Raw genomic sequence first — 23268 nt, 5'->3', positions numbered from 1 at the left:
CATAAACCACAAGTGAAGATAAACAATCTTTGGACAACACCCACCAGTGGGACTCGAACCCAGAAAGCACAACTACCTTCCAGTAGCTGGCATAACTAGTATGCTTTAACCCACTACGCCATCAGACCTTACAAAAGAAGTAGATAGTTCGAGATATATATATCTCAAACATCTCTACCTCCCGAAGGCACCAGATGAGTGAGGGGTCAATCTGCAATTTTCATCAAGCCACTGTCAATGTGAGAGAACTCGTGTCCAGCTTATAAGCCTATACTTGCATAAACCACAAGTGAAGATAAACAATCTTTGGACAACACCCACCAGTGGGACTCGAACCCAGAAAGCACAACTACCTTCCAGTAGCTGGCATAACTAGTATGCTTTAACCCACTACGCCATCAGACCTTACAAAAGAAGTAGATAGTTCGAGATATATATATCTCAAACATCTCTACCTCCCGAAGGCACCAGATGAGTGAGGGGTCAATCTGCAATTTTCATCAAGCCACTGTCAATGTGAGAGAACTCGTGTCCAGCTTATAAGCCTATACTTGCATAAACCACAAGTGAAGATAAACAATCTTTGGACAACACCCACCAGTGGGACTCGAACCCAGAAAGCACAACTACCTTCCAGTAGCTGGCATAACTAGTATGCTTTAACCCACTACGCCATCAGACCTTACAAAAGAAGTAGATAGTTCGAGATATATATATCTCAAACATCTCTACCTCCCGAAGGCACCAGATGAGTGAGGGGTCAATCTGCAATTTTCATCAAGCCACTGTCAATGTGAGAGAACTCGTGTCCAGCTTATAAGCCTATACTTGCATAAACCACAAGTGAAGATAAACAATCTTTGGACAACACCCACCAGTGGGACTCGAACCCAGAAAGCACAACTACCTTCCAGTAGCTGGCATAACTAGTATGCTTTAACCCACTACGCCATCAGACCTTACAAAAGAAGTAGATAGTTCGAGATATATATATCTCAAACATCTCTACCTCCCGAAGGCACCAGATGAGTGAGGGGTCAATCTGCAATTTTCATCAAGCCACTGTCAATGTGAGAGAACTCGTGTCCAGCTTATAAGCCTATACTTGCATAAACCACAAGTGAAGATAAACAATCTTTGGACAACACCCACCAGTGGGACTCGAACCCAGAAAGCACAACTACCTTCCAGTAGCTGGCATAACTAGTATGCTTTAACCCACTACGCCATCAGACCTTACAAAAGAAGTAGATAGTTCGAGATATATATATCTCAAACATCTCTACCTCCCGAAGGCACCAGATGAGTGAGGGGTCAATCTGCAATTTTCATCAAGCCACTGTCAATGTGAGAGAACTCGTGTCCAGCTTATAAGCCTATACTTGCATAAACCACAAGTGAAGATAAACAATCTTTGGACAACACCCGCCAGTGGGACTCGAACCCAGAAAGCACAACTACCTTCCAGTAGCTGGCATAACTAGTATGCTTTAACCCACTACGCCATCAGACCTTACAAAAGAAGTAGATAGTTCGAGATATATATATCTCAAACATCTCTACCTCCCGAAGGCACCAGATGAGTGAGGGGTCAATCTGCAATTTTCATCAAGCCACTGTCAATGTGAGAGAACTCGTGTCCAGCTTATAAGCCTATACTTGCATAAACCACAAGTGAAGATAAACAATCTTTGGACAACACCCACCAGTGGGACTCGAACCCAGAAAGCACAACTACCTTCCAGTAGCTGGCATAACTAGTATGCTTTAACCCACTACGCCATCAGACCTTACAAAAGAAGTAGATAGTTCGAGATATATATATCTCAAACATCTCTACCTCCCGAAGGCACCAGATGAGTGAGGGGTCAATCTGCAATTTTCATCAAGCTACATTTGAGTTCTCTCACATTGACAGTGGCTTGATGAAAATTGCAGATTGACCCCTCACTCATCTGGTGCCTTCGGGAGGTAGAGATGTTTGAGATATATATATCTCGAACTATCTACTTCTTTTGTAAGGTCTGATGGCGTAGTGGGTTAAAGCATACTAGTTATGCCAGCTACTGGAAGGTAGTTGTGCTTTCTGGGTTCGAGTCCCACTGGTGGGTGTTGTCCAAAGATTGTTTATCTTCACTTGTGGTTTATGCAAGTATAGGCTTATAAGCTGGACACGAGTTCTCTCACATTGACAGTGGCTTGATGAAAATTGCAGATTGACCCCTCACTCATCTGGTGCCTTCGGGAGGTAGAGATGTTTGAGATATATATATCTCGAACTATCTACTTCTTTTGTAAGGTCTGATGGCGTAGTGGGTTAAAGCATACTAGTTATGCCAGCTACTGGAAGGTAGTTGTGCTTTCTGGGTTCGAGTCCCACTGGTGGGTGTTGTCCAAAGATTGTTTATCTTCACTTGTGGTTTATGCAAGTATAGGCTTATAAGCTGGACACGAGTTCTCTCACATTGACAGTGGCTTGATGAAAATTGCAGATTGACCCCTCACTCATCTGGTGCCTTCGGGAGGTAGAGATGTTTGAGATATATATATCTCGAACTATCTACTTCTTTTGTAAGGTCTGATGGCGTAGTGGGTTAAAGCATACTAGTTATGCCAGCTACTGGAAGGTAGTTGTGCTTTCTGGGTTCGAGTCCCACTGGTGGGTGTTGTCCAAAGATTGTTTATCTTCACTTGTGGTTTATGCAAGTATAGGCTTATAAGCTGGACACGAGTTCTCTCACATTGACAGTGGCTTGATGAAAATTGCAGATTGACCCCTCACTCATCTGGTGCCTTCGGGAGGTAGAGATGTTTGAGATATATATATCTCGAACTATCTACTTCTTTTGTAAGGTCTGATGGCGTAGTGGGTTAAAGCATACTAGTTATGCCAGCTACTGGAAGGTAGTTGTGCTTTCTGGGTTCGAGTCCCACTGGTGGGTGTTGTCCAAAGATTGTTTATCTTCACTTGTGGTTTATGCAAGTATAGGCTTATAAGCTGGACACGAGTTCTCTCACATTGACAGTGGCTTGATGAAAATTGCAGATTGACCCCTCACTCATCTGGTGCCTTCGGGAGGTAGAGATGTTTGAGATATATATATCTCGAACTATCTACTTCTTTTGTAAGGTCTGATGGCGTAGTGGGTTAAAGCATACTAGTTATGCCAGCTACTGGAAGGTAGTTGTGCTTTCTGGGTTCGAGTCCCACTGGTGGGTGTTGTCCAAAGATTGTTTATCTTCACTTGTGGTTTATGCAAGTATAGGCTTATAAGCTGGACACGAGTTCTCTCACATTGACAGTGGCTTGATGAAAATTGCAGATTGACCCCTCACTCATCTGGTGCCTTCGGGAGGTAGAGATGTTTGAGATATATATATCTCGAACTATCTACTTCTTTTGTAAGGTCTGATGGCGTAGTGGGTTAAAGCATACTAGTTATGCCAGCTACTGGAAGGTAGTTGTGCTTTCTGGGTTCGAGTCCCACTGGTGGGTGTTGTCCAAAGATTGTTTATCTTCACTTGTGGTTTATGCAAGTATAGGCTTATAAGCTGGACACGAGTTCTCTCACATTGACAGTGGCTTGATGAAAATTGCAGATTGACCCCTCACTCATCTGGTGCCTTCGGGAGGTAGAGATGTTTGAGATATATATATCTCGAACTATCTACTTCTTTTGTAAGGTCTGATGGCGTAGTGGGTTAAAGCATACTAGTTATGCCAGCTACTGGAAGGTAGTTGTGCTTTCTGGGTTCGAGTCCCACTGGTGGGTGTTGTCCAAAGATTGTTTATCTTCACTTGTGGTTTATGCAAGTATAGGCTTATAAGCTGGACACGAGTTCTCTCACATTGACAGTGGCTTGATGAAAATTGCAGATTGACCCCTCACTCATCTGGTGCCTTCGGGAGGTAGAGATGTTTGAGATATATATATCTCGAACTATCTACTTCTTTTGTAAGGTCTGATGGCGTAGTGGGTTAAAGCATACTAGTTATGCCAGCTACTGGAAGGTAGTTGTGCTTTCTGGGTTCGAGTCCCACTGGTGGGTGTTGTCCAAAGATTGTTTATCTTCACTTGTGGTTTATGCAAGTATAGGCTTATAAGCTGGACACGAGTTCTCTCACATTGACAGTGGCTTGATGAAAATTGCAGATTGACCCCTCACTCATCTGGTGCCTTCGGGAGGTAGAGATGTTTGAGATATATATATCTCGAACTATCTACTTCTTTTGTAAGGTCTGATGGCGTAGTGGGTTAAAGCATACTAGTTATGCCAGCTACTGGAAGGTAGTTGTGCTTTCTGGGTTCGAGTCCCACTGGTGGGTGTTGTCCAAAGATTGTTTATCTTCACTTGTGGTTTATGCAAGTATAGGCTTATAAGCTGGACACGAGTTCTCTCACATTGACAGTGGCTTGATGAAAATTGCAGATTGACCCCTCACTCATCTGGTGCCTTCGGGAGGTAGAGATGTTTGAGATATATATATCTCGAACTATCTACTTCTTTTGTAAGGTCTGATGGCGTAGTGGGTTAAAGCATACTAGTTATGCCAGCTACTGGAAGGTAGTTGTGCTTTCTGGGTTCGAGTCCCACTGGTGGGTGTTGTCCAAAGATTGTTTATCTTCACTTGTGGTTTATGCAAGTATAGGCTTATAAGCTGGACACGAGTTCTCTCACATTGACAGTGGCTTGATGAAAATTGCAGATTGACCCCTCACTCATCTGGTGCCTTCGGGAGGTAGAGATGTTTGAGATATATATATCTCGAACTATCTACTTCTTTTGTAAGGTCTGATGGCGTAGTGGGTTAAAGCATACTAGTTATGCCAGCTACTGGAAGGTAGTTGTGCTTTCTGGGTTCGAGTCCCACTGGTGGGTGTTGTCCAAAGATTGTTTATCTTCACTTGTGGTTTATGCAAGTATAGGCTTATAAGCTGGACACGAGTTCTCTCACATTGACAGTGGCTTGATGAAAATTGCAGATTGACCCCTCACTCATCTGGTGCCTTCGGGAGGTAGAGATGTTTGAGATATATATATCTCGAACTATCTACTTCTTTTGTAAGGTCTGATGGCGTAGTGGGTTAAAGCATACTAGTTATGCCAGCTACTGGAAGGTAGTTGTGCTTTCTGGGTTCGAGTCCCACTGGTGGGTGTTGTCCAAAGATTGTTTATCTTCACTTGTGGTTTATGCAAGTATAGGCTTATAAGCTGGACACGAGTTCTCTCACATTGACAGTGGCTTGATGAAAATTGCAGATTGACCCCTCACTCATCTGGTGCCTTCGGGAGGTAGAGATGTTTGAGATATATATATCTCGAACTATCTACTTCTTTTGTAAGGTCTGATGGCGTAGTGGGTTAAAGCATACTAGTTATGCCAGCTACTGGAAGGTAGTTGTGCTTTCTGGGTTCGAGTCCCACTGGTGGGTGTTGTCCAAAGATTGTTTATCTTCACTTGTGGTTTATGCAAGTATAGGCTTATAAGCTGGACACGAGTTCTCTCACATTGACAGTGGCTTGATGAAAATTGCAGATTGACCCCTCACTCATCTGGTGCCTTCGGGAGGTAGAGATGTTTGAGATATATATATCTCGAACTATCTACTTCTTTTGTAAGGTCTGATGGCGTAGTGGGTTAAAGCATACTAGTTATGCCAGCTACTGGAAGGTAGTTGTGCTTTCTGGGTTCGAGTCCCACTGGTGGGTGTTGTCCAAAGATTGTTTATCTTCACTTGTGGTTTATGCAAGTATAGGCTTATAAGCTGGACACGAGTTCTCTCACATTGACAGTGGCTTGATGAAAATTGCAGATTGACCCCTCACTCATCTGGTGCCTTCGGGAGGTAGAGATGTTTGAGATATATATATCTCGAACTATCTACTTCTTTTGTAAGGTCTGATGGCGTAGTGGGTTAAAGCATACTAGTTATGCCAGCTACTGGAAGGTAGTTGTGCTTTCTGGGTTCGAGTCCCACTGGTGGGTGTTGTCCAAAGATTGTTTATCTTCACTTGTGGTTTATGCAAGTATAGGCTTATAAGCTGGACACGAGTTCTCTCACATTGACAGTGGCTTGATGAAAATTGCAGATTGACCCCTCACTCATCTGGTGCCTTCGGGAGGTAGAGATGTTTGAGATATATATATCTCGAACTATCTACTTCTTTTGTAAGGTCTGATGGCGTAGTGGGTTAAAGCATACTAGTTATGCCAGCTACTGGAAGGTAGTTGTGCTTTCTGGGTTCGAGTCCCACTGGTGGGTGTTGTCCAAAGATTGTTTATCTTCACTTGTGGTTTATGCAAGTATAGGCTTATAAGCTGGACACGAGTTCTCTCACATTGACAGTGGCTTGATGAAAATTGCAGATTGACCCCTCACTCATCTGGTGCCTTCGGGAGGTAGAGATGTTTGAGATATATATATCTCGAACTATCTACTTCTTTTGTAAGGTCTGATGGCGTAGTGGGTTAAAGCATACTAGTTATGCCAGCTACTGGAAGGTAGTTGTGCTTTCTGGGTTCGAGTCCCACTGGTGGGTGTTGTCCAAAGATTGTTTATCTTCACTTGTGGTTTATGCAAGTATAGGCTTATAAGCTGGACACGAGTTCTCTCACATTGACAGTGGCTTGATGAAAATTGCAGATTGACCCCTCACTCATCTGGTGCCTTCGGGAGGTAGAGATGTTTGAGATATATATATCTCGAACTATCTACTTCTTTTGTAAGGTCTGATGGCGTAGTGGGTTAAAGCATACTAGTTATGCCAGCTACTGGAAGGTAGTTGTGCTTTCTGGGTTCGAGTCCCACTGGTGGGTGTTGTCCAAAGATTGTTTATCTTCACTTGTGGTTTATGCAAGTATAGGCTTATAAGCTGGACACGAGTTCTCTCACATTGACAGTGGCTTGATGAAAATTGCAGATTGACCCCTCACTCATCTGGTGCCTTCGGGAGGTAGAGATGTTTGAGATATATATATCTCGAACTATCTACTTCTTTTGTAAGGTCTGATGGCGTAGTGGGTTAAAGCATACTAGTTATGCCAGCTACTGGAAGGTAGTTGTGCTTTCTGGGTTCGAGTCCCACTGGTGGGTGTTGTCCAAAGATTGTTTATCTTCACTTGTGGTTTATGCAAGTATAGGCTTATAAGCTGGACACGAGTTCTCTCACATTGACAGTGGCTTGATGAAAATTGCAGATTGACCCCTCACTCATCTGGTGCCTTCGGGAGGTAGAGATGTTTGAGATATATATATCTCGAACTATCTACTTCTTTTGTAAGGTCTGATGGCGTAGTGGGTTAAAGCATACTAGTTATGCCAGCTACTGGAAGGTAGTTGTGCTTTCTGGGTTCGAGTCCCACTGGTGGGTGTTGTCCAAAGATTATATATATATATATATATATATATATATATATATATATATATATATATATATATATATATATATATATATAAAAATATATATATATATATCATAGTCTAACTAACACATTACTGAAAGCTGTCAGTTGTTCTAGATGCTTATATAATATGTATAAAATACACTTTTATTTATTACATCTATTTGCTCTTGAAGATTTTCCTGACTAATTTAGAATCCCATATTTCAAAGTACTTGCTGCAGAACTGGAGGAAATTTATGAATCTCAAGCAAGCATTTCTGATTGGCAAAAAAGAAGAAAAAATAGTGAGATTAAATGGGGAGAACGTAGGTCAATGTTGTTTAGCTGGACATTGTCAAAGTTGGGTGTTCCAGATAAAGGTAAATAACATCTTTAGTGTGTAATTATGGATAAATTTCAATGTAATTATGAAATGCATGATTAATGTCAATCTCTGAATACACTTAGATGTTTGTCATTTTTAAACTTGGTATACAATATTTCTAAATCCATTATTACCATTCAAAGTACATAATTACATTATTTTTTGGAAAACCAGGCAAATGTTGTGTACAATGTAGAAGTTGTGAGGCAAGCATAAAATGTGAAGACTGCTTTCATTTTTTGTGTCATAAATGTGATCAGCAGCAGCATTTTGTAATGCCTTTCCACCAGCGATTCTGCTGGAAAAATGGGTTCTTCGAGCCTTTAGACCCAACACAAACTGTGTGTTCAGATGGGAATGTCATTCACTGGAGTAAGTAATATACCTGTAGTCTGTTTCTTATACTCTCATTTCTATCCTGAACCAAGCAGTGTTTTAAAATTTTATTTAGTTCATGTAATTTTTTTAGTAGTTTTTGTATTGGTCATTTTCCTCATTAATTATTGATTACCTCATTAATTACAGATTTTTAGTTAAATAAATGAATTTTTATTTGTTATTAAATATAAATCATTCATGTAACTCCAGTTAATGCTAAAAAAATTATTAGTAATTTAAAATGTAATGATTGAAACATGTATTTATTTTGCTGCATAGCTGATCTTGTAAATTTAATTGTTACCAGAGCCTGTTGTACCAGCACATCCACCTAATTCCTGCCCAAACTGCAGTGAGAGCAAGTTCACAACTTTAAGCTCCAATAATTTGTGCATCTTTGTAACTTTAAGTGGTAGGTTACTTTAAGAAACATTTATTTGATACTATTATTGGTAGCTGGCATTGCTCAGGTGACCCAGGCTACAGTCTTCATCAATATAACCATTTATACTTCACTCTCTTTACCACTGTATCTTCACTTATGAAGACGTATTTATATCACATACGTATTTATAACCATACAGAGACTTGTTTATGGGTTGGTTTACACATATATTGATAGCCACACTTGAATCCCTTGCCAAATAAAATTGTTTTACTTCAATTTTTTTTATTTTTGTGTGGGGGGCAGGAAGGTATGATCTGTATACCCCAATATTTAGGTGCAAGTGCGGATATGTAGATGAAGAACTTGGGAAAGCCATGCACCAGTCTGGTTTTTATTCAACTGGAAGAAATAGTAGCACTTTCTACAGCATAAATGTATTGGATTCCTGGCATTTTCTCAAGAGAAGCAGCCCTGGAACTTCTCTTCAGGCATTAGTTAGTGCACTGGAATTATTTGGTGCTTCTCGAGGGCGTGTAAGTTTTCATACCATTACTGTTTTAATAGTGCAAGTATGGAGGGCGGTGGCAAGAAGGAAGTGGCCTGACATCTGGGGAGGAGGCAGAGCAAGTATTTTCCTACCTTTCAAGATATAACAACAACACTAAGAACATGCTTAAAGCTGGTATGTGTTAATTTTTGTTTAATCTAGTTCTAAATTTTGTACCTTTCAATCAAATCAGTACAATGGTAATATTTGATGGTTATATATATCCAGATAATGTTATAAAATACAGTAATATAAGAATATAGGAAATTGCAGAAAGGCATTTTGGCTCATATAAAGTAGCATTATACTCATATGCAACCAACATATACATGTATAATCCTTGTTTGAAAAATCAAGTTGTCCCTGTTTTATGCTTTCTTTCACATCCTGATATTTTTAATCTTATTACACTACCACTGTTTTTGAGTTCTTTGTTTCCTCTGAAATAACAATTAATTCATTCCACTTAAGACAGCATCAATATCATCATCCTTTTACTTTCCAATCAGTATTTTGAGACACACAGTATTAAGATGTCAATGAATAACTAAATTTATTTCCACAGAGCGTACATAAGAACTGACAGAGGGGGCACTCTTTTGGAATCACAGAAAAATTAATGGAATGCCTCGGGCATTAGTTGCCAGATTCAGAAAGGTATTAACATATGAATTGTTCTATACAATGAAAATATAGAATTATATATAAATATGCAATTGTTCTATACAATGAATCAAGTGTACATACATGTTTTTATTTATCTTTAATCTTATTATAAGACACTCATGGTATTTTCTTATCATAGACAAAGTAAAATTGGATAAAAACCCACTTGTGTATTTGGGAAATTTATGTAAAGAATTACACCAAGTCTTTCACACACTCCTTGGTGCTTTGTCAAGGTCTGAATCTGAAAAACACATACTCAGACCTTGGCAAAGCACTAGGGATAGTTCAAAAGACTTCGTTTAACTCTGAACATAAATTTTACAATAAATATGATGGCATTTATTTTTAAATAGGCCACAGAGACAGCTGCAGCAGTTTCAAATGAGATTCACAGGCTTAATGTCCCAGAATCTGTTATTGAGAAATGGAGATCAGAATTACTGATCATTGCAAGATCCTTAAATAACAGATCCTCTGCCAATAACATTGAGCATACTATCGAGGCATATGGAGAGAATATAAGGCATCGCAAAAATCAGATTACCACTTATGCAGGTAGACATTAATTGCTTTTTTGTTTGTTCACTGAAACCTAAACATTAATACAGTACACAGTTGTTAAATTAGTTTTTCTATGTAAAATACTATTGGTGCAAATCAAATATTTGATAACAACCTGAAACTTTACAGTTTCATCTAAAATGAGAGCTGTATTGAGAAACAAAAATGAAGTTGAGAAAAAAAACTACGAGATCTCATAAAAATCTACAATCAGAACCATCCGGATTTGTCTGAAGCAGATGTTTTAACAGGCATCCTTCCATGGCACAATTTATTGCTTCATCAAAACACAAGTGGTATTTACACAAGATCTAATGATTCATTAGTTTTCTCAGCATTTTCAAATATTTATATATTATTTGTATTAATATTACTTTTATATATGGAAAGACTGCAATACCATTAAATTGAGTTTGTTTTCTAAAGGTAAATTTTATAGATACAATTTTTAATGATGTTTAATTCACAAATGATTCCCATTATTATAATTTGTCAATCACATACTGTATTTTCATTTTGCATTATAGTGTCCCTGACTGAAAAAAGAAGTGCAGTGGAAAAGTTTGAGCTCCAGAAGAGATGTAGAGAGGAGGAATCACTAACCATTCAAGAAATGATAACATGGTTACAGTACTACAAAAAGAAAAGGGACAAACTATCCGAGTATATTCAAGAATTACAATGTGATTCTTTCCCTTCATGTCTCTGCAAGGTAAGAAATTCAAAATACTTTTTGCAATTTAGATCTTCAAAACACTCAACTCACTTAAATGTGTTCAATTAATCAGAGTAATATTGCCATCACCTTTCACATTTAAACTATGAAACACTTCCATTTTCAAGAGTGGTACTGTGGAGAATATGGCTTTTATTATTATTTGTATCCTTTTGTTTTACTTAATCTATACTTTTATATATTTGCATTATGTACAACTAAATAGGTACAGTATATATTTGACTCTTAAGATGTTTTAAATATTATATTCCAGGATTCTAACACGTACACCATTGAAAACCCAATTCTGTCAGAAGAGAAACGTGGATTATTGGCTCTTCTCAAGCAGGGTCAAAAGCAATGTGCTGACAAGCTTACTGAAGCCAAACATTTATTTAGTTCCTACCAGCCAAATGAGGTCTATGAGCCTTTCTTGGAGCTCTTAGAAAGTGATGAAGATGAAGACATGTATTTACAAAATGAATAGATACAAATGAACAAATCCACAAGGGCCATGATGAGGGTTCGAACCTATGTCCGAGAGGATCCCACACGAGCCTTAATGGACTGTGTTACGACATGGCAAAAGATCGTAGATTTAAGGCATCACGCTATTGTGATTTCTGTGTTTAACAAATAGATACAAGATAGGCTTTTAAATTTTTAAATTTTTACTTACTTACTTACTTTTGTCCTGTTGCTTGGTTACATGAATTGACCACACAAATTATGTTGCTTAGTTACAGAGATTCTTATAACTACGTGAATTTTGTTCATTTATAAGCCCATTATGTGCCTCTAAAAATTTCCACTGCCACTCACAGGATGGGTATGTTGTGCATAATAAATAAACTAAACTAATATTTTATATGCATATACTTTTGTCTTTTAATACAATAAAACTGGATTATATTAATTAAAATATTTTCCTCATGCTGTGTTTTTCTCAACCCTCTGAAACTATCACTGGAAAAAAAAAGTGGTAGCCAAGAGGAGGATTCGAACCCCTCACTTGGTACTCTCAAGCTAGCACTGTAGACCACCATGCAACTACTTTGTGAAAATTAATGCCACCTGGGATACCACTGAATCCTCTGATTAAATCCAATTCTCAATGATACATCACATCAATATGATTTCATAATACAAAGGCATGCATACTCTCAATATAAAATACCTTAAACACTCAAGTGAGTGTTGTGTATAGATGTGTGATTTAAAAGTTGAGTAGGTATGGAGGACAAGTACTGGGCTTTATTGTTTGGGATGGTAAAAAATCAAGTCAAAATGTTTATTCAGGTAAATGTACATACATAGATGAGTTACAAACATAATGTTGGATTTATAGATAGAGCTAGTGCATACAATACCTAAACCCATTAATGTGCACAGCGTTTCGGGCAAGGTTTGGGTGTCACATTTCATGATTGCTTGAGAGGGAAGGAAAGAGAGAAATGGGGAGATGGAGGCAACGGGTATTTGAGGCTGAAATACGCAGAATAGAAAGCTTTCAATAGAAATAGCAGCAGTAAAAATTCGTCCTGAAGTGTCATAAAGGACAGGGGTCGTAAGAAGACTTTGAAAAGACTGCCTACAGATATCATCAGGACTTCCAACCATTCGCCGTGCTGGAGGACGAATGAACGTCGTCATTCCTTCATTTTCTAGTGTGTGGATTGGTCAACATAAGGGAGGAATCCTGATTATATGTGGCATATTTAGTCGAGCATACAGACGTATGTAGGTGAAACCTTGCTGAACAATGGTGTGAGTTGAGCGCACTGAGAGTCGGTACAGTATCTCGCAAGTGTGTTCTAGACCACACTTGAAAGTAGATTAGTTAATATTTGCTATTCTGCTGCTTATATGCTCTTGGCAACAAAGTAAGGTGTAGTAGAGGGGATAGTAGTAATAATAAGAACTGCAGAGGGCCTATTGGCCCATACGAGGCAGCTCCTATTATAACCACCGAATGAGAAGGAGAATAGAGATAGTAATAGAGTAATAGAGATACCGAATAGAGATAGTAATAAGAATAAGAAGAGGATAGCAAGGGAGCGTAGGAGCAGACAATGAACAGAAAAAGGGAGAAGAGAGAAAGTTATGTTCTGGTCTTGTGTTTACACTCATGGTGGGTAGAGTAAATAGTTCCGTGATTTGGGTGTTCATGGTAGGTTGTTCTATTCTTATGTGAATTGCTTCAAGAATTCTGGGGATACTGCTTCACAGTCTTTATGAGGGGTGTCCAGCTGCTGGACACCTTTGTTGACCAGGAGAGTGGCTGTGTTGATGGCTTCAGGGTGGCCACTGCATGATTCAGGAACTCTTAAAGCTCTTCTAAGGTCATTGGTTGCTTCACATTCCAGAAGATAGTGAAGTAATGGCTTTTCTGTGACAGTTTGACAGAAGATGCACTCTCTCTGTCGGGGTTCACCAATCTCCCAGTTGCATCTGTAACCTAGACGTAGTCTATATAGCCTAACTGCTATTTCCCTGTGGATTCCTTTTGGGATATTTAACCTTTCTAATTTGGTTGCCTGAAGATACCATGTTGCAGATGGCGAACCTTCAGCTATTCTCTGGTGCAGGTAGGCTTTGTTGAGATGTGAGAGTTTTTTGGTGATGATGTTTTTTATGTTCTCTAGGCTGGGTTGAATTGTTTTATGTATCACTGGATGACGAGTTGCCAATTTAGCAATTTTATCAGCTTTTTCATTTAATGGGATTCCAATATGGGATGGGATCCAGTTTAAAGTTATGTTGAGTCCTTTGCCTTTAGCGACTGCTCCAAGATACAAAATAGTTGTAATTATTTCCACATTATCTTTCCACTGTTTTTGTCCTAGTATTTGAAGTGCAGCTTTTGAGTCTGTGTGTATGATTGCATTTTGAGTGTTTTGTGCAATCACATATGCGAATGCCTGTTGTATGGCAAACAGCTCAGTTTGGGTTGATGATACTAGTGATATAAATGATATAAATTCATTAGCTAACCTCTTCCTCTCCAAAACTCTAAGCCTCTACAAACTTCATTGTCCCCTTCTTACCAAGCAAGTAACTGACAAAAGATTAAACAATCCATGGCTCACAAGTGGCATTCTCAACTCAATCAACAAGAAACATGAATATGAAAAGAAAGTTAGGATTGGCCTAGTTTCAAAGGAAGTAGCTAAAAGGTACTCATCAATGCTTACCAGTATCATAAGAAAGGCAAAACTTGCATATTATGTGAATAAATTCAATGAAGCAAAAGGCAACATGAAAAGTGTGATAGATTTGTGAGTGCAGGTGCGGTATAATCGATCACTGATCTGACTGCCTGTACATAGTATGTGCGAAGGACTTGCAGATTGGCTCTTCCAGAAAGGGAGGTTAGCGACCTGAGGATTGCCGTCCGGGCCGCAGTTCGCTCTCTCAGCATTAAAATTCATGTATGTGTCCAGGATGATTCCTAGATACTGATAGGTGTCGACCCATTCTATTGGTTGACCCTGTACTGTGAGTTGGATGTTGGGCTTCGCTATTTTTATGGGCATGGCCTTTGACTTTGAGGGGTTGAGTTTGATCCCAATGTAAGCGTTGTATACATGTACACTTGCCCCCACGAAGGATGTAACCTTCAACGTAAGTACATAGGTATGACGTCGACCAAGCTGACGAGGCGTTTGACATGCCATCTTCAATCCGGTGCCCCCAGGAATCACATGAGACAAGCCCATGACATTACTCTAACAAGAGAAATGTTGAACAAGAATACCTGCATAATAGACAAAACCCAAGATGCAAGAAGATTACAAATTCTTGAGGCAATTCACATAAGAATAGAGCGACCTACCATGAACACCCAAATCACGGAACTATTTACTCTACCCACCATGAGAGTAAGGACAAGACATAATAATAGGCCAATTACACTGGATTAATCTTTGTGTTTAGATAGGAGCTGCCTCGTATGGGCCAATAAGCCTTCTGCAGTTACCTCTATGTTTCACCTCACATTTATCCCTTAGGTATCCCCCCATGTTTTCACCTTTATTGTATTATCACCTGACCCAGTACGCAGGTATAAAATCAACTAGTATTGTAAGATCTGTTCACTTGAGAATGAACCATGGAGGTTCGAAACGTTGTGCAAATTATATAAATAAGTGTAATACACTCTATAGTAAATCACTTCTTTTCTTCACCTTAAAAGTACGAAAATGAGTTTTGGAGAACTCCTATTTCAATTAAGCCCTGATGCTAAGAAAATAGTTAGAGGGATAGAAGCCCTAAACCAGAAAATAATAAATACAGAATATGCGGTCATATTCAATGAAACACACACACACACACATATACATACACACACACACACACATATATATATATATATATATATATATATATATATATATATATATATATATATAAATATATATATTTATATATATATTGGACCTTCTGAAGATGTATTTAATATACGAAAGTACTTAAGGAAATTCCTGTTTCATTTTTCCTCCGTGGTCTGACATTGTCACATTCTTAATCACGTGTTTATTTTCGTGATATACACACACACACATATATATATATATATATATATATATATATATATATATATATATATATATATATATATATATATATATACATATATATATAAATATATATATATATATATATATATATATATATATATATATATATATATATATATATATACATATATATATAAATATATATATATATATATATATATATATATATATATATATATATATATATAAAAATATATATCAGATATATATATATATATATATATATATATATATATATATATATATATATATATATATATATATATATATATATTTAAGAATAGAGAATTATTCTCAATAGAGAATTATATATATATATAAGAATTTATATATATAAAGAATTATATATATATAATTCTTAAGAATAAGAATAGAGAATTATATATATATAAGAATTTATATATATATATATAAATAAATATATATATATAAATATATATATATAAATATATATATATATATATATATATATATATATAAGAATTTATATATATAAATAAATATATATATAAATAAATATATATATATATATATATATATATATATATATATATATATATATCCGGCGGATATATATATATATATATATATATATATATATATATATATCCGGCGGATATATATTTATAGGCAATCCGGCGGACATAAACAATTATAGACCAATATCAAATCTACCCATTCTATCAAAAATATTTGAAAAAATTATTTACAAACAGCTCTATTCCTACCTCGTAAAATTCGACATACTCAGCCCCTGCCAGTTTGGCTTCCGGTCCCAAAAGAGCACCAACGATGCAATCATTAGTCTCCTTGACGTTATCTACTCAGCCCTTGACAAAAATGAGTTTCCGATTGGACTCTTCATTGACCTAAGAAAAGCCTTTGATACTGTTAATCACAACTACCTCTTACTTAAACTCCAGCATTATGGAATCCGAGGCCTTGCCCTTGACTACATCCGATCCTATCTTAGTGACAGACACCAATATGTAACCATCAATGATACAACTTCGTCCACTCTACCAATTACCGTTGGAGTGCCACAGGGCAGCATCTTAGGACCTCTTCTATTTCTTATATATATAAACGATCTGCCTAATGTCTCTAATATTCTCAAACCTATACTGTTTGCTGACGATACTACTCTTATCTATTCAAACCTCAACCCACATACACTAAATAATGTTGTGAATAATGAATTAAAAAAAGTCCACTTATGGATGTCAACGAACAAACTAACATTAAACATCGAAAAGACTTACTACATCTTATTTGGAAGCAAATCATCAAATGCAATTCAGCTACAGATAGACAACATTAACATCAGTAATAAAGATGATGGCAAGTTTCTTGGCCTATTCCTAGACAAGAGACTCAACTTCAGCACCCACATTCAACACATAACTAAGAAAGTCTCTAAGACAGTTGGTATACTCTCCAAAATCAGATATTATGTTCCTAACTCTGCTCTCCTCTCTCTATATTATGCACTAATTTACCCCTATCTTAATTATGGTATCTGTGCATGGGGGTCTACCACTGCAAACCACCTTAAGCCCATCATCACACAGCAAAAATCTGCTATCAGAATGATAACTAACTCAGCTTTCAGACAACACTCAGCTCCCTTGTTTAAATCCCTAAACTTGCTAAATATTAACTCCCTCCACACATTCTCTTGTGTCAACTACATTTACAAAACCCTGTTCTTAAATGCAAACCATGCTCTGAAACTCTCCCTGGACAGATGTAATAGGACCCATTATCACCACACCAGAAATAAATATCTCTTTGATATCCCCAGGGTCAAACTTAATCTGTGTAAACACTCTATGCAAATTAAGGGACCTAGTTTATGGAACTCACTCCCTAGTGAATTGAAAAACTGTAAAACTTTTGCCTTATTTAAAAGCAAAACCAAAAAGTACCTAACTTCATCTTCTTAGTTTCCTACACTGAGCTTCAAATTTGCTCTGTACCTAGTGTTACCCAATCTCCTAATTTTTATGTAATTTCAAACAACCTTATCATTGTGTTCATTGCTGTCTTCTTTTATGTGCTAGCCATATGCTGTATTGTGACTACCAATTTTTGTCAACTACCATTCAAGCTGTCATTGCAACCAATCTTATATTGTTTCTACTGTATTATGCCTACCAATTTTTTTGTCAACTACCATTCAAGCTGTCATTGCAATCAATCTTAGCTACCTATGTGCTTTAATATACTGTACCTACAATTTTCTCTCATCTTTTTTTCATTTCATGTAATCTGTTATCATTTTTTGTCTATAATTTTGCAAGTATTTACCTCCTTAAAATTTTCTTAGATTAAGGACCTGCCCGAAACGCTGCGCGTGCTAGTGGCTTTACAAGACTGTAATTACCATATTTGTATCCTCACATTCCTTATGTACATTCTTGTATATGCATAAATAAAATAAAATAAAATAAAAATAAAATAAAATAAAAATAAAATAAAATAAAAATAAAATAAAATATATATATATATATATATATATATATATATATATATATATATATATATATATATATATATATATATATATATATATATATATATATATATATATATATTAAACTTGTTATATGGCAAATAAATAATTATTATTTCATTCTTGGGGTCATGAATGCTGGTGTTTGTTTACAGCACATGGTAGCGGTGTGCGTCTATGGGTGCCAATGAGTCTGAGAGCAGTGGCCCTCTTCCATTGTTATTCAACAATTTTGAGATCCATTGGCACTATTGGTCATGGCCCAGCCAACAACTTCAAAAGGTAACAATTATAACATCAAACTTTATTTAGAAGGTTTTAATTTAGTATGAATTTGCAGTGTTCCACATACAAACAGTTTAGTTTAGTTCATTTATTATGCACCCCATACCCATCTTGTGGGCGGTAGTGGAAAGGGTTACAGAGTCACATAATGGGCTCAGGGACTGAACCCCACAATTCATTTAGCTAAGCAAGTTACAATCTTGATGAGCTAGTTACAAAACATCATTAGATATACCGATAAATTAGTCCTCAGGCAGACTCAGGGACTAAAACCCATAATTCATTTATCTCAGCAAGTTAGTATTAATGAGGTAGGTTCAAAATTAAATGCACATTGTCACATCAACAATAGGCTAGAGACTGATCACAAGTACAGTTTCTCAATTAAGCAACATATATATGGAGAGTTAAGGCTACTTCTAGGAAACAAAATATTTTAATATGAAGTATTTCATTGTAGGTTTGAAAGGAAAATTCCTAATGAGATGCACAGAATGCCAGGAATGTGTTCATGTGCGGTCTACAAAATGCCAGAGATGTGGGTACAACTTTAAAGCTCGTCGGATGGAAAGCAAAAAAAAAAAAATGGAAGAATCTCTCCTCCTTATTGAAAAGAAGGTAGCAGAACGAAACAACATCTCCCGGGCTTACAGAGCCATTGAGAAGCAGGTAAAACTGTTGTTTCCTGAATATATTATATTGAATTCACTTATATTAAATAATATATATGTATGTATGGCTTTGTATATATATATATATATATATATATATATATATATATATATATATATATATATATATATATATATATATATATATATATACATACATACATACACACAAACCTGCTGTATGGGTAACAGCTTCTCCCCCGAATCAACTTACCCTGGCTTTGCGCCCTGGTGAGGCCACTCCTGACCAGGCTGACACCAGAGCACAACTCCATAGTCTCCTGAGACCGATGGATGCCTACTATATATAACACCTGTTTCCTATCCTACATTGTGGCTTGGTGATCTTTAAATATTTGCTCCTGGTTTGTTACATCTGGCCCTCTTAAAGAAGTAATGTAGATATATATCCTCCAAAGTGTTAGGAAATTTGAGTATGAGAATCCCCCAGTGTTGATCTTTCTCAAAAGAGATATGTCTTTATGAAGACGAGATCGTCATGAGGCCTTTTGTTCATTAGGATTTTACCCTTTCTTTTCAGATGGCAAAAATGCGTGGTGCTGGGTATGAAACCGTGTTCATCTATTACAAAAAAGGACTCCATAAAGCTACTCAAGGCATTTTGCCAGCAGATTGCCTAACAGCAGCAGACTGTAAATCAATAAGCAATATCTTCCATTTGTGTAAGTACTGTATTGAATATACTAATGCAATATTATATAATATAATTTAATATAATATAATTGCATATACTAATGTAATATATTTTAATATAATGTAATAAAAATAATGCATAGACCTTAATGCAATAAATATAATAACCCTCTAGGATTTGTCTTTGCTCTTCTTATTTTTGAAATATGAAGTTCATAGTTTTGCTTTCCTTTCCTTTCACATTTCATGTTTAACTTTTCTGACTAGTTGGACAAAATATCATGCATACAAGGTTCTTAACCACATTGTTATACATTTGGGGTCACTATTATCTGAACTGATAAACTTATATTATATACTATATTACTGTTCTATGCTAAAAATAAGTTTAAATGTTAAATATTGAATATAAAAACAATTCCTTGTTACCTTGCCTGTTGCCAGATTCACATCCCAATACATGATAAGCACACCTCCCATGAAAGGTATATTGCCAACATATTTTTGCTGATAATTTAATAATTAAATTATAATAGAAATTTTTACTTTCAGATCGCAAGAGGAAGTTGGAGGCTGCAGAATTAATTAAATTATAATAGAAATTTTTATTTTCAGATCGCAAGAGGAAGTTGGAGGCTGCAGAATTAAACCAACTCACAGTTGAACATAATGATTCTGTGACACCATTGACTAGAGGTCAGTAAAATAAATAAATAAATATATATATATATATATATATATATATATATATATATATATATATATATATATATATATATATATATATATATATATATATATATATATATATACATATACACATACATATACACACACACACACACACACACACACACACACACACACAAAGACAAAATTGAACTTCATATTTCAAAAATAAGAAAAGACAAAGACAAAGTTAGAGAAGATTCAGCAGTATACCACCAGGCTCGTCCCGGAACTGAGAGGATTGAGCTACGAGGAAAGGCTAAAGGAGCTGAACCTCACATCCCTGGAAAACAGAAGAGTAAGGGGAGACATGATAACCACCTACAAAATTCTCAGGGGAGTTGACAGGGTGGACAAAGACAAACTCTTCAGCACGGGTGGGACACGAACAAGGGGACACAGGTGGAAACTTAGTACCCAGATGAGTCACAGAGACGTTAGAAAGAATTTTTTCAGTGTAAGAGTAGTTAATAAATGGAATGCACTAGGAAGTGATGTGGTGGAGGCTGACTCCATACACAGTTTCAAATGTAGATATGATAGAGCCCAGTAGGCTCAGGAATCTGTACACCAGTTGATTGACAGTTGAGAGGCGGGACCAAAGAGCCAAAGCTCAACCCCCGCAAGCACAATTAGGTGAGTACAATTAGGTGAGTACACACACACACACACACATACAGTGGGAGTTTGAAGCACTAGGTAGGTAGGTAAATGAGGATGAAATTAGGTATTTTTGGGTTTTACTTTTGAATAAGGCAGAAAACTGAACATGATTAAGATAGCTGCAGAAGGCTTATTAACCAATATGAGGCAGCTCCTATTTATATCCACCCAATCTCATTCATATATATGTCTAACCAACTCTTTAAATACTCAAGGGGTCCTACTTTCGTTACGTGGTAATTCTTTCAAGTTCAAGTAAGTTTATTGAGACAAGAAAAAAAATACATCTCAAAGTGATAGAGTAGCTTAGGCTATTTCTACACCCCTCCACTTCAAGTCCCTCAAGGGGCGCACAAATTCATTGAGTACAAATACACAAATCACAATACAGTACATGTATCCCATTTAAAATTGCAGGTTAATATAGTAAGCACAGCATATTTGCATTTGCATATATAGCATATCAATTTGAAGAATTTCTGTTAGTAATTTGTAAGTGGTGATCATATTACCTCTTATTTCTTCTATCTTCTACTGATGGCATGTTTAACGCCTCTAGTGTCGCCTCGTAACTCTTTGTTTTTCAGTTCCAGGAGCCATGTTTTTCTGCATACCGTTGCACCTTTTCAAGTTTATTTATGTGCTTCTTGAGATTTGGGTACCATTCAACTGCTGCATGTTCCAGTTTTGGTCTCACAAAAGTCATGAACATTTTCTTTAGTCTTTCACCATCCTTATAATTAAAAGCAAGTCTGAAGTTGTAAAGTAATGCACAAGCTCCTCTTACTATGTGAGAGGAGCTTTTTGTTCCTCTGGCAGTAGCTTACTATCTAAAACCACCCTTACCTCTATAAGTGTTTCCGGGGCTTAGCCTTCCCATGGTCGTCGACCAGGCCTTCTTGTTGCTGGACTGGTCAACCAGGCTGTTTGACGCGGCTGCTCGTAGCCTGACGAATGAGCCACAGCCTGGTTGATCAGGTATTCTTTGGAGGGTCAGCTAGTTATGCCCCTTGTGTGTAGTGTACAGCATGTTGTGTGGGACTGTCAAAAGCTTTTTTAGGTTTAGATAGACAGTAAATCCAACAACCTTTTTCTGGTAATATATCTGTGACTCTATCATGAAAACTAAGTAGATTTGTTTCACTTCATCTTCCTGTTAGAAAACAATACTGTGTCCAATATTATGTTATGACTCCAGGTGTTCTAGGTACTGCATATCAAACATTTAATACCTTCCTCCCTTGGGAAAGTGTGTGTTTGCCATACTAGATACTTTGCATAGCAGAAAACACTGACCTTATTATTGGCCAGTGTTTATAGAGCAAAAAGTAATGGTTCATAGTTGATCAGCCGGCTTCAACATTGGAGCCCTTCTTCCTGATGCTTGCAGTTAAATTTTTAGTTATAGATGTGAGCGAATTATAACATGGAATTTTCTCATTTTTAATTATAAGTTTATTATATATTTTTTCCATTATTATTATTAATATATATTCTATCTTTTCTAGATTCTAATGGCATTGGATCTGCTAATGACAAGACAACAGACATGGAAGAATCTGGAATGCAGCAGCTAGATGATGATTCATCAACCCCAGATATGGGGGAGGAGGAGAAACCCCCAAAATTCAGGAAAATTTGTGATTTTCCAGGATTTAAAAAAAAACATTGCCAGCCAGGCTTAAATAATTATAAATGTCAGTCAGGGTAAAGTAATTAATGAAGTCAGGATATCATTTTATTAAGTTTCTATAAAAACCTCTCTTAGCAAGTGTTTGCCTGTACCATGAAAAAGTAATAAAGTAAAACCACTAATTAATGCTAATGCTCTGTGTTTTGATTAATATTCCTTTTACATAAAGAATTAGGCAAAAAGTAGGCAAGTAGGGGTTGTAAAAGATCCAGTGTGAGTTTGAAGCACCATGTTGGAAACTATGAGGATGAAATAAGGTTCTTTTTTTTTTATTTTTATTTTGAACTAGGCATGGTTTGGAAACTTTTTTAATTTATCAGTGAGAAAATTCCAAAGATTGGGCCCTTTTATTTGCGTGGAGTGTTTGCACAGATTTAGTCTTACTCTGAGGATATATAAGTGATATTTATTTGCGGTATGGTGCTCATTAGTTCTATTAAATAAATAG

General features: G+C 36.7%; 2 protein-coding genes across 4 annotated transcripts; both read left to right on the top strand.

The window, feature by feature from the left end:
- Positions 1–7471: 7471 nt before the first annotated feature.
- Positions 7472–22864, top strand: LOC138353487 (uncharacterized). 3 transcript variants are annotated; one of them, XR_011223174.1, is made up of 6 exons: positions 7472–7767; positions 7947–8144; positions 8458–8562; positions 8873–9220; positions 20351–20431; positions 22636–22693. XR_011223174.1 is itself a non-coding variant. In XM_069306459.1 (5 exons), exons 1-5 carry the CDS (start codon positions 18383–18385, stop codon positions 22836–22838), a joined length of 660 nt encoding a protein of 219 aa, XP_069162560.1. In that variant the 5' UTR covers positions 18279–18382; the 3' UTR covers positions 22839–22864. The 3 variants fall into 3 exon arrangements, 1 of the variants encoding a protein (XP_069162560.1); XR_011223173.1 differs by having other exon boundaries at positions 8842–9220; XM_069306459.1 differs by lacking the exons at positions 7472–7767; positions 7947–8144; positions 8458–8562; positions 8873–9220 and adding exons at positions 18279–18407; positions 18871–19079; positions 19623–19764 and having other exon boundaries at positions 22636–22864.
- On the top strand, positions 9650–11696 carry LOC138353486 (uncharacterized). The gene is made up of 4 exons (XM_069306458.1): positions 9650–9742; positions 10108–10309; positions 10843–11027; positions 11305–11696. Exons 1-4 carry the CDS (start codon positions 9710–9712, stop codon positions 11515–11517), a joined length of 633 nt encoding a protein of 210 aa, XP_069162559.1. The 5' UTR covers positions 9650–9709; the 3' UTR covers positions 11518–11696.
- Positions 22865–23268: the final 404 nt, after the last annotated feature.

This window comes from Procambarus clarkii, chromosome 58, assembly GCF_040958095.1.
Source record: "Procambarus clarkii isolate CNS0578487 chromosome 58, FALCON_Pclarkii_2.0, whole genome shotgun sequence".
NCBI classification, from domain to species: Eukaryota; Metazoa; Arthropoda; class Malacostraca; order Decapoda; family Cambaridae; genus Procambarus; species Procambarus clarkii.
Note: the sequence above shows the minus strand (reverse complement) of the source record. Positions and strands in the feature narration are given on the sequence as shown.

Coding starts and splice junctions, on each gene's coding strand:
- LOC138353486 (XM_069306458.1), top strand. CDS start 9,710: ATGCCTCGGGCATTAGTTGCCAGATTCAGAAAG. Junction 9,743..10,107: donor TAGTTGCCAGATTCAGAAAG/GTATTAACATAT, acceptor ATTTTTAAATAG/GCCACAGAGACAGCTGCAGC. Junction 10,310..10,842: donor TCAGATTACCACTTATGCAG/GTAGACATTAAT, acceptor TTTGCATTATAG/TGTCCCTGACTGAAAAAAGA.
- LOC138353487 (XM_069306459.1), top strand. CDS start 18,383: ATGGCCCAGCCAACAACTTCAAAAG. Junction 18,408..18,870: donor CCAGCCAACAACTTCAAAAG/GTAACAATTATA, acceptor ATTTCATTGTAG/GTTTGAAAGGAAAATTCCTA. Junction 19,080..19,622: donor ACAGAGCCATTGAGAAGCAG/GTAAAACTGTTG, acceptor CTTTCTTTTCAG/ATGGCAAAAATGCGTGGTGC.